Source organism: Engystomops pustulosus, chromosome 1 (genome assembly GCF_040894005.1).
Source record: "Engystomops pustulosus chromosome 1, aEngPut4.maternal, whole genome shotgun sequence".
Classification (NCBI taxonomy): domain Eukaryota; kingdom Metazoa; phylum Chordata; class Amphibia; order Anura; family Leptodactylidae; genus Engystomops; species Engystomops pustulosus.
Genome location: NC_092411.1, coordinates 121,034,049 through 121,046,703, shown reverse-complemented (window position 1 = coordinate 121,046,703; position 12,655 = coordinate 121,034,049). Strand labels below are relative to the sequence as shown.

The window sequence follows — 12,655 nt, the reverse complement described above, 5'->3', positions numbered from 1 at the left end:
CTCGAAAACCTCACCATCAAATATACTCAGTTATCCTCAAAAAGGTATCGTCTGATTTCTTCACTCTTCTTCTGTGTATATGTCATTCTGTTGTTTTAAAGTTTTTTTTAATATGCTTTGTTGATCACTTCCTAGTGTGTATAAAATGCTGTGAAAATAATTCTCAAAAGCTCACCATTAAATATACTCAGTTAGCCTTTACTCTTCTTCTGCTCTCTATACAAGACTCTGTACAAGTCTTCACTACTACCAAAATATATCAGACTATTTAAATGACAATTATAATATGACAATCTTAATTTCAATTACATTTCACCTTTTGTATGTCAGACTGGCATATGAGCTATATTTTAGGACAACATTAAAGAAGTTAAATATATGTTTTTGTGACAATTACTTATGAACATGTACACTATTGTCTTACCGTAACAGGTCGAGCAGAGCATCAACAGTAGTGACTTCTGGTGTACTGCCTGTTCTGTCTATGTCATCTGCACTTTGAGATATTCCGGGTTTGATTGTCACAACTAAAACAATTCCTGCAGTTAAAGAAGAAGTTTTCTTAGTCCAGCTATTTGTGTTCATAACATCTGTATTTTCTGTATTGCAAACAGATTTCCAAAGTTTTGCGTCAATCACTTATTAGTGTACAAGACTAGAAGTATATCAGAAACTGTAGTTATCTGTGAAGGATCAGTTTTATTCCTCAGTTTTATACTTTTTTGTATATTCTGCAAATTGTAGACACAATTCACAACTTATCATTACAATAAATGAATGAAGATTCTTTATTCTCAATCTACGATAATTGCACAATAATTTTGTGGAACAACATGAACGTTAGGACAATTGTCTGAAACTGGGAGTGATGGAACTGGCCATTTTACTGTTTTTCTTTCATCAATATTATTGATTACTATTACAAGCTATACCTTTCTATTTTTCTGTCAGTATAGCTGTATGCGTTCTGTTTTTTTTCATGATGAAATATAGTTTTGAGTAGCACAATTTTGGGTTTCATACGTTTTACTGGTGAACTTTTATTAACCCTTTCCAAGCAGTATATTTAAAACCCTGATATTTTTCTTCTAATAAATATTTTCTGCCTATATCATCTAACCTAAATAACACAATAACTTTTTACTGTGGGTCAAGGGGTTAATAAAGTTTTTTTATTAAAATAAATATAATTTTTTGGGTGATGGATGATTAGCAAATGTCAATTTGGGCATTGTTTTTCCTTCATTTTTTAAAAAGTGTTTTGTTTTGCATGGGATAACTACTATTATAGTTTCTTAGCCTGTGTTGGTATGGGAGTGGAGGTACAAAATGTGTGTGATTTAAATTTCTTTTTAAATGTGCAGATAATTTTTGTATGACTAGTGTTTTTTTGCAACTTTTTTATATCACTTTATAGACTTTATATGTAAACATTTTTTAAACCTTTTTTTTTATATCACTTTATCCCACAAGAGGACACTAACATGAGATTGAGACTTCGGCCTGGCCTAATAGATACTTGACACAGGCAATCCTGAGATCCTTCACTGGACATTGGGTTGCCGAGTGCCACCCTTTTTTCCACTTAGACACAGCGGTCAATGTTTAGTGCTGGGCTGTGGAAGCACCAGCAGGACATGAAACATCCTCTGACGTGATACTGTTGCAAGGTGTTCCATAAGACCACCAGAGAATACCAATATGATGGTGGTTAAGGAGTTAAGGGGCTATTTAGAAGATTTAAAAATGCTAAGAATGCTGTAAAATAATACAAGAAGTAATAACAGAACTGCAGTAGGTAACATAATTACTAATTAGGGGAGATGTATCTTTTCTTTCACGTGTTGGTGCAAAAAAGTCACACATTTTTAACAGTTTGCTTTTAACATATTTTTTCTTGTCCTCCACACTAGGTAGAAATGGAAGACTTACAGGAACACACCCAATTTAACACAAGGAAAATCCACCTAAGACAAATTAGATTAAGAATTAAAAGAAAAGGAACTAGACTAGTCAGGAAAACTAGAAAGAAAAAAAAATAAATCTCCCCCATGGTTTTTAATTTGTAAAAGTCTCCAAAAAAAAGGAAACAGCTTCAAAGTATTTCCTATGCCTGGTACGGGAAGATGGCTAGGAATGAAATTTTTGTGACTTTTTAATATATATATACAATACACAAAACCATAAATTCTAAATAGTTACCAAGAACAACGGCTATGACTGTAGTGCAAAAATAATACACAATAGCACGCAGACCAATTTTCCCGGATACACTGGAATCCAGAGCAGCAACACCTAAGTAAATAACAATATATGATTATTACATGTGCTCTAATATAACTGTCATACATTTTGATTCTTGTGTATGAGAATATTGACTCAACTAACTATGTTTGGTTATTAAAGGTATACAAAAAAAAGTTAAAAATGGCCTAAAATAATAAGATGAAAGCATATGAGATCAAGTAAAGTGGACAGAAACAAATGTTATCAACGAATATTCAGCGGTGAAGAGAGTGCGCAGTCATAGGAAAGCAACGCTCTGTGCTGGCCCACTCTGCCGCCAGCAGTGCTCCTTCACGTCCCGTCCATGCCCACATGGCGTGGAGGTGGTGTAGTCACAAGAAAACTGGTAGAGAAGCACTGATAAATCTCCCTCAGTATTTTTATAAATTCTACTTTTTTAGTTAAAGCAAGGAATAATCATTTACCTATTCAGCTTAAAAGAATAATAATTACAAACTTTCCATTACAATTAATATACACATTCAGCATTAATGAAATATTTTTTGAATGAATGAGAAAGAAAAAATGAAATATAAGGTACCTGTGATCATGCTGGACACAATCAATGGTAAAATGATGAGCTTTAGCATTCGCATTAGAATCTCTCCAGGGAATGCAAAGTAAAACTTATCCAAGTTAGAAAGCTTGCCATATTCACGAACCACAAGTCCAAGGCCAATACCTTAAAAAAAGAGAAAAAAAGGTCTAAACATGGAGTAAAATATTAATGTAATATGAAGTTTAAAAGAATTAAAGCATAACTGTAAAGTTTCTGACACCCAACAAGCCTCCTGATGTCCTATATAGTTTCCCATGGTCCCAGACAGCATGGCAAGAGGAGATTAGCCTTTTTTTTTTTTGGGAGGGGGGGGGGGGGTTCGAGGTCGTGGCAAGGAAAAACCTTTGCTAGCTACTAAACACCTGCAGATAGCTAACTAGAGTAAATGAGAGAACTGCTTATTGTTGCTTAGTGCAGAGTTAGGCATAAGTTTTTATACTTTACAGTTGTGCTTTATGAAATATATAGTTTATACAAGGAATGTACTTATTGCAAATCATGATATATCGAAACAATATTCCAGATAAATGAACTAATACGTAAAATAATAATCTTATTGGCAGCAGAGTTTTATGTCTGTATATCTCTTTATAGGTATAAATTTAGCTTAAGGGAACCCGTCATCAAGAAGGTCATTTTTACATGATGATAGGTTCCAGTAGTCTCTGGCTTGTTGATTTTAAAATCACCTTTGTCGTGCATCTGAACAATTCCACCGATTTTATTTGTTTCTTTAACCCCTTAATGACCAGGCCATTATGCACCTTCCTGACATGGACCTTTTTTTTCAAATCATGCATTGGTGACGTAGATCTTTGTGGTCATGCATTGGTAGTGTGTTAGCTTAACATAGTACTGACTTGGTTCTGCAGGGTTCCATTAGTGGTACCATTTTATAAGTGGTTATAACTTTGGAGCACTTTAACATATCCAGGTGATTTTGAGACTATTTTCGTGTGACATATTGCACTTGATGTTAATTGAAAAATTTGGGTAGTGTGTTTTGAGTTTATTTATGAAAAAAGGCAAGAATTTGGTAAAATTTTCTGACACATAGTTATAACACCAGAATTACTTGAAAACTAATACTTACTGAATGTCTGCAGTACATGTTTTTAATGCATCCTCTCAATTTTGTAGGATGTTATGAGGCTTAGAAGTTTAAAGGGGTTTTCCCATGAACAAAAGTTCCACAGGATAGGGCCTAACTTGCTGATCATCACTGAGACCCCCACAGACCACAAAAACGAGGGGTCTGATGGGGTCCCATGTACCTCCGTCGGACCCCTCTTCACAGACGGCCGCGCATGACCGTTCTGCTCCATTAATCTCTATGGAGCTGACGGAAATTGCTGAAATTGCTCCATCAGTCTGACAGACATGCTCATCACTAAATGGTGAGCTAAATGAATGTATTTTTCAAAAAATGTACACATTTTCAGTGGATAAAATACTAATATGATCCACAAAGTTTGACTATTACAATAGCCCAAATCTGGAGGTAACCTGTTATACGGGCACACTCCATGTGCTGGTTGAGGGCCCTTTTTTTGCATGATGAGTAGGTCTTTTCAGTGGTACCATTTTGATCACTTTTTAGTTAAGGGATGTGTTGTAAAATTAACATTTTTGTCAATTTTTTTTTATGACATTGACTGAACTTTTTTTTTTGTTTTTTCTACTTAGATGTGTATAGGAAATGGTGGTGTTTAGGGGACCTTCACTTTAATATTATTTTTTTGAAACTATATTTATTGAGTTTTTCCAATTTTATAGGATAACAAGACCACAAAATAGGGTCAACAATACAAACATTGGGTCTGGGACCCACATGAGAAAGGGGAAGGGAAAGGAAGATGTATGGAAAAAAGAGGAAGGGAGAAGTTCTATCAGGTCATAATGTTCCATTGAATTCAGAATGTCAATTCCAGTTCTCTTTAGCCGTTAGCCGGATCCTTTTCCAGCTTAAAGGTCAAAATCCATAAGGTATTGTCTCCCTTAGTCAAGGGAGCAGACGAGATCTCATAGTCCAGCTGGGGGGGGGGGTGAAGGAGGTCATAATTTAGGGAGATTTGTTTGTATTGGCCATTGTCCTATTAAACCAAGCTCTGCAGCTGGGGTTCCAGTCGTTATCTTTCAAGTTTACTAACACCCTCTCAGCATAGTGTGAAGCCTGATGTATAGGAAAAACGTAATATGCAGGTTAGGGAATTTCTCCTGTAGTTCTGTAATTGATAGGATTTGTTTTTTCAGTATCATTTAGCAGCTGCACCACCATGCGAATTCCAGCCCTAAACCTTGTATAGAAATAGCGGTGTGGGTGACCATGTTGAAAGTTAGGTTTGCGGATAAATGACAGATGCGGAGAGTACAAGGGATAAAGGTTGAAATGTCTTCTCACCCTTGACCACGCACACCAAGTGGACATTAACAAGGGGTTATATCTTGTCTGTGTGGTAAGGCGGTCATATGTGGTATGTAACAAATTAGTCAGACCCACCCCTGCTGAAAAATATTAATCTATGGAGATGTCTGTGTAGATGGAGGTGCTGTGCAGCCAGTCCCTAATCACCCTTATAGTAGCCGCTAGATTGCATGCCCTAATATTAGGGAAGTTGAGGCCCCCATTAAGCTTGGGTTGTTGGAGCATGTGAAACGCTATCCTTGGGCGACGTCCCCCCAGATGAATTTCCGGTAGAGTTAATTAATTTTATTTAGGTCTTTGGGTGTTAAAGTCAGGGGCAGAGACTTTAAAAGATATAACAGCTTAGGGAACTCCACCATCTTAAGTAGATTGGCTCTATCTATGAAAGAGAGGGAGTGATGTTGCCATTTGGAGATTGTCTGTTCCAGGTTTTGTATGTAGGGGGCTATGTTCGTGTTGTACAGCTTGGTGGGTTGTTTAGTAATTTTTACGCCTAGGTATGTGAGGGAAGTGGTTTGCCACTAAAAGGGGAAGTTCCTTGTCCAGAGGGGCCTAGCCGGGCCTCTTAATAATAGGGCCTCTGTTTAGTCCAAATTTAAAGAGTAGCCTGACAGTCGGACTATCCTAGATATGTCCTCTAGTACCGGTTGTAAACATGTCTTAGGGTCAGACACTACCAGTAATAGATCATCTGCAAAAGCAGAGACTCGGATCTCTCTGGTTCCCAGTTGTATTCCCTGAAAACTGGAGGTAGTGTGTAAGTGGTAGAGCAGGGGGTCAAGAGAGATATTGAAGAGAAGAGGGGATGTTGGACAGCCCTGTCTGGTCACTCTAAATATATATATATATATATCTCTGTGGAGTGTTCCTTTTATTTATCGTGATCATAGTGTTGGATCCTGTGTATAACAAGTTGATTCAATTTTGGAAGGGTCTACCAAAGTTCCTTTCGCCCAATGTTGCTTGTAAGAAAGGCCAGGAGACTGTATCAAAGGCCTTCTCCGTATCAAGCACTAACAGCATTGAGACCTGGCCTTAATTTTCTAGTCCCGCTATCGTGGCTGCTACAACGTGTCGAATGTTTTTGGATGCGTGGCGCCCCTTTCTAAATCCTGCCTGGTTGGGTGAAATATATGAGGTCGAATAGATTGCAGGCGAGACTCTACAATGGATGTATTGAGTTTATAATCGTTATTGAGTAAAGTTCTAGGATGGTAGGATTTAGGAGAGTCAGGGTCTTTATTGGGTTTCAATAGGAGTATAGTCCTGACCTCTGTGAACTTGTCTGCCATGATGCCATCACGATATGTCAGGTTGAATAGCTCAGTGAGTAGCGGGATTACTTCGGGGACTAGTATTTTTTAATACTTTGTTGACAGGCCGTCTGGCCCTGGCGCCTTTTCTGACCGTGATCCTGAAATAGCAGCCTTGACTTCCTCCTCAGTAAGGGGGGCCTCCAGTACCACCCTCTGTTCCTCAGTCACTCCTGGTAAAGAGAGAGAGAGTCAAGACTCAACACTGGAAGTATCAGTGGGCGTAGCTTGATAAGGATTCTCAAAGTAATCATGTATCAGACATGCTATCTCATTGGGGCTTGTAACTAGTTGACCTGACGATGGGTCTCATAGGTGAAAGATGGGCTTGGTAGTTCTCCAGGGCTTGGTTAAGGACTCCAGGAGTTTGCCCATGTGATTATCTCCCCTATAATATTTATGTTGTGTTCATTCAACACTCCAGTGTGCCTGTGCTTGGGCATAGGTGCTATAGGTGATACTTTAATTTGGATATTTTAATCTGTGCACCTCCTTCATCCTTAAGGAAAATCTACAAAAATTGACAGTTTATTATCGACTCTTATATAAGTCTGCAACTTGCTTATAGTTCAGTACTCTACATAGTTACGGTAATATCAGACCTGCATTTTCTTTATGTCAAATAATAAGTGCAGGTATAATCTGCACACACAATAATTAACTGGCATAAAAAAAAAATCAAAGGCTCTGTAATCTTCAGAGATAGAGGAGGAAAGCTTCACTCAGATAACAGTATTACTGTTATTGCTTATCTCTGGGGACACACATAATATTACAAAAAGAACCCCTTGCTAACATTAAACATCCATCTGGTTGCAGTTACATAACAGTATACCTGTAGTAGGTAAGTGAGTAGGGCCCAGAAATGTAAAATACTGGACTGCTCATGTCAATACTCATTTTGGGTGTAATGTATTGGTTTGGTTTAATGTTACTTGAAAATATCAATTATGTGCAATGAGATAGTGAAGAACAGGGATGGAACAGAATGATCCAGTGAAAAGTGACTTTACTTAGATTAATGCAAGTGCAGCAAATAATATAATGTGCTGAGGTGATAAATAGGCTAGGAATATGTGTGTATTTATTAACTGTACAGGATACTAAAAGGTTTGTATCGGGTTAAAACATAACCTTTATTGGATGTGTATTAAAATATAGGGTTTTTAGTCATAACATAGCTAAGAACATAGCTAAAACATATTGTCTCTCCACTATAATGAAGAAATGATTTTTCGTACAGAGTGTCGTATAGCTGATAGATCTCAAGCATACACAACCCTTTAATAACCTGGGAAGCTGCAGTGCTGCCAATATAGGTAATAGAGTGGGTGGCCTAATCAGAGGATGCTAAGTGTACTTGGACACAAACACCTATTATAAACATATGGCTCACCCTCATAACTCTAACTGCAGCTAGCTCTATCTATTGATATGGAGATCCAATGCATTCCCTGATGAGTGGAATGTAGCCAATCAGATTCAATAGGAACGGCCAAGCCTCCCTCTGAGTCTCCGTCCAACCCCTCGGCTATATCAAGCCTGCTGAATCAATGGCTGTCAGAGGATAGTCAACACCCCTCCCCTGTGGGCAACGGGCGATATTAGAGCTGCGTCATACACATCCTACATCGCATTGCTGCAGGTCAGCCAATAGATTGTGTAAGTGCCCCATTCATTTGGAATGGCTTTGCAGGAAGTTGTGTTTATTGTCAATACAACCCCTGCAGTTGACTTGTTAACCTGCTGTGTATATTCACAAGATTGGTGACTGCTAAAACAATTGGTGTCACACATGTAGTAACAGTCTGTGTGACTGTGTGAGGAATAATCTTCTTTCCAATTGACACGTCTATAAATTAGTGCTAAATATCACGATACCTGAATATTATAGAATATAACAAAATTAACTGTTTCCAAATAAAGACTTTTATAATACCTTATTTATTAATCAATAATAATTCATTTAAACACCTGCCACAAAAAGACTATAAAGGTTTAGGTTTTTGCCTGCCTTAGAGGATTTCTTGGAAGCCTCCACTGTAGATTCTGTCATAAACAAAGCAGTGTAACTTGCTGTACCATTTTGTCTGTTCTTGTTGCTTTTGATAGGTCAAATAAAATAACCTTCTTGAAACTGTGATACCTTTTAATGTCTAACTGAAATATAGGATGTTACAAGCAAGCTTTCGGGACAGCTTAGGTCCCTTCATCAGGCATGGTATGACAGTCTTTCTGAAGTGACAAAGATCTTACACACCATGAACAGAGAAGTAATGCTAACAAAATGTAAACAAAAGGACAATAGCAATAACAAAGTTGAGACATCAAGCTGTATAAAGCTTGATTGTGATTGGTTGCCATGGGAGACTAGAAATATTTTGACTTTCAGACAGCTTGATAAATCTGCCCCATTGTCTTTAGGCGGGCATCTTTGCAGAGTATGTGGTGAGGTTTTCTTGAGGTCTGTGTCACTTCAGAAAGACTCTCATACTATACTTGATGAAGGGACCATAGCTGTCACGAAAGTGTGCTTGTAACATGTTATATTTCAGCTACCCATTAAAAGGTATCACAATCTCAAGAAGATTAATTTACTTGACCTATCAAAAACAAAAGGAATTTCTTCAACTGGCTAACACAGTACAAAACTTTTTTTTTGATGGACTCCATGACAGAAACCCTCTTTAAAAATGCATGGGTTTTTGTTAAGTGGCAGTGTCCACCACATGATGGTGTACACACAGCATGTGAATATTCACCTATACTAAAGCAAAACAACAGACACAAACAACATTGCATTACCAAACAATAATTCATTTTTAAATCAACTTTTTATGTTCAAAATGTTAAAAGTTTTGAAGATATTTCTCCTGAGTGACAAACAGGATTACACCTCAATAGATAATAACCTTGACCCTTTATTGTACATGCTACTAAAAATTATTTACATACTTCCACTCCCTGAAAAAAGCATTTCTAAAAAAACTCACGCATAGTCCTCAGTGAGTAACCTTTCTTTTATTATTGTCTATGGCCTGAGTACCAACATTGCTACTAGTTAAGATGCTGGTGGGAAGATGAGCTGTCCGATATTTTATGTCCCAATTAACACAATTCATTCATGTTAACTGACTTCTAGATCATAACTTTTTTACGCAATTGTGCATATATAAACCATGCAAATGGTGGATGTCTTTTGTTGTTTATCCAAAACCCAGCATTTGTTAGGTGTTTAGTAACAAATATGAATTTGATATAAAACTGTTTTTATTAATTCAGGTGTTTTGTGTATATAAAAAAGTTTGATTGTTGTAGTAGCGAAATGGTTGAACCTATTAATTGAATGGCAGTAAGTAATGGATTTCTTAAATATTTTTTATAATGTTTTATTACATGTGTTGTGATTATTTCCCTTTTGAGTTCCAGTAATGAGTTTTTATCAACTTTGATAGGGGGGGGGGGGTAAGAAAAAACAGGTGGAGTCCCCCTATCTTACTTTTTTTAATTCCAGATACTAAGCTGAAATGAAAAGTATTCTCAAACATAGTGCAAACAGAAATCAACAAGTAATTAGTGCTTGAATACTTCTCGTCATTTCTTTCTGTTATATGCTGCTTTGGCCTTACTATGTAACATCTGATAAGCTTTTGTTAATTTAAAGTTAACAATATGCTTGGCAAAACAGCAATGGAGATGCTCCATGGTTGGTAACTGTCTACTCTTCACTTGTGGTACAAAGTAACTCTGGAACACATAAGTAATGTGTAATTATAGGTAATAATTAAAGCAAATTCCCTTATGAAGGTGTTGCAGGATGCCTGTGATTTCTGCCTTTAGGAAGTTCAGTTCATAGTGAATGAAACATATATTCATATAGAAAGTTGAAAGTTGATTTTCTGGATTCATACCACAACACTGGGCCATGAAAAAAAAACATGATCTAGATTTTTTTTGACAAATTGAACAACTGCTATATGCACGTCATATCTTTTCAGAAGATGGGGTCAAAATCTGGTGTTTATGTTTAAAGCATCCTTCATATAAATTTTTTCACCAACCAATAGCTTTTGTCATGCAGGACATCTTATCCCATTACAATTCAATTTACAGCTGGATTGAAAGTAAATTTTCTGGATAATACCACAACTCAGGTCCCTACAAGGACCAGCTACTGGGAGGTTTTCGCTGATTTAAAACAAACTTAGAATGGTTTATTAGGGCAAATACTGCTGACAGGCATTCTGTTTTAATGTGCATATATAACCATTTATTGGACTTTGTCGATGTACTCTGATCCCTTCAGGACAAGCTTATTTTTAATCTTTAGGAACAAGTATTTCTTTTCATTTCTCATTGTCCCCATCCCATGATCATACATTTTTTCTGTGAACATTCTAATAGGAATTAATTCAAGGCATATCTAAGGACCTCTGCAAGGCCCTGGCTGCATAGCAACTATCTGAACCCCCTGATTGCAGTATGGTGGTGCAGACAGTAAGAGAGAGAGAGCCACTTCCTTCTCTAAAATATTTAAATGCAGCTGTCAGAATTTTTTGTTTCACACGGTTGTGATCAGTGTTAACACCGACTGCGACCGTTACAACAACAGCCTACAGTTCATTGTCTATGCCTGTCCAGATATGAGAGTACCTGCTCATCTGAAGATACAGTTACACGCATGTGGCTGTACATGTTAATTATGTTCAGCAGAACAACGTTTCTTTAATACTGTTTATTTAATGAGGCACATTAAAGAAATCCCAACTCTGCTATTTATTAAAAAATTCCCTTATGACATTGTAATATATAACTAAAGACAGCTTTGAAATAAATTTGTAATATAAAACATATTTGTAATTATTTCTAATTAGGTACCTTGTCCATATTTGCTACTATAAAGAGGTGCATTGGTAAACAAACAACACAACATCTGCCTGCTGCCATCTTCTCAAAGGTTTAGGGCTATTTAACATCTTGTGTATTATAAACAGCATCGTTAAATAAATGTGTTAGTTGTATCAAACTATGCATACTCTAAGGCCCCTTTCACACTTGCGTTTTTCACGCGCGTTTTCTGCGCGTGCTTTTGACGTGCAGAACTTGCATTGCACTCTGAACCATTGTAACCAATGGGTTTTTTCAGACTTGCATTTTTTTGTCACGCAAACACGCACATTTTTTTAACGCGCGTTTAAATCTCGACATGTTCTACTTTTGCAAGTCACGCGCGTGAAAAATGCACCATACAAGTCTATGGAGATGCATCAAAAACGCATTGCACTCTGAGACACAGGCAAGTGCAATGCAAGTGCAATGCGTTTTTCACGCATCAATTGCCATAGAAAAGATAGAGCTCAGTCCTGAGTCCTTTTCACACACCTTATCTGCGCATGAAAAACGCAATGAAATTGCAATGAAAATGCGTGTGAAAAACTGAGACACTGAACAAACTCTGACTGAAAACTGATTGCACTCTGATGCGAAATATGCATTTTTCACTGACCAAACCCTGATCGCACCCTGATCAAACTGTGATGTGATCTGCAACGCAAGTGTGGAAGGGGCCTTACGCTATCAATGCAACATAGGGTAATCATTAATTCTTCTCAGTCTTTTAAACTGAGTATCAAAGTACTATATTTCTTAGCATCCCTTTCTTTTGGGTGATACTGTTACATGCTGGCAATCTATAAATATTATTCAATATAACATTAATTTTACATAGCATAATGAGTCAATTAAAATAATCCCACATTTCACACTAAAAAGGGGAATAAATGTCTGTGCACTGTAAATATTTCAATGCTTAAAGCCAAGTTCACATCAGTATTCCAAATTTCTGCTATTTTTGTCCGTAACAGAAATTAAATACAGATGGTAAATGGAAGCAAGTCTTTTGTAACTGCTGTTAAGAAGAAAGTTCCGTAAACCATTAGTATTTGATTTGTGTTGTTCCACTCTTAAAAAAAAGAAATATGTAACACTAATGTGAACTTGGTGTTCGGTCAAAGATAATACATGTAGCTCTGTTCTATACTATACATATCTGTGTATCTATATTCATTAAAG

At 36.9% G+C, this 12,655-nt stretch overlaps 1 protein-coding gene across 1 annotated transcript in view; it reads right to left on the bottom strand.

Annotated features, from left to right (window-relative positions):
* Window positions 1-12,655, bottom strand: part of SLC1A1 (solute carrier family 1 member 1) — a 51,788-nt gene that overhangs the window by 25,590 nt on the left and 13,543 nt on the right. The window contains exons 2-4 of the mRNA XM_072151823.1: window positions 2,828-2,968; window positions 2,203-2,295; window positions 425-539 (exon numbers count right to left, since the gene is read on the bottom strand). Coding sequence (XP_072007924.1) covers window positions 425-539; window positions 2,203-2,295; window positions 2,828-2,968 — 349 coding nt within the window. The remainder of the gene's footprint in view (window positions 1-424; window positions 540-2,202; window positions 2,296-2,827; window positions 2,969-12,655) is intronic.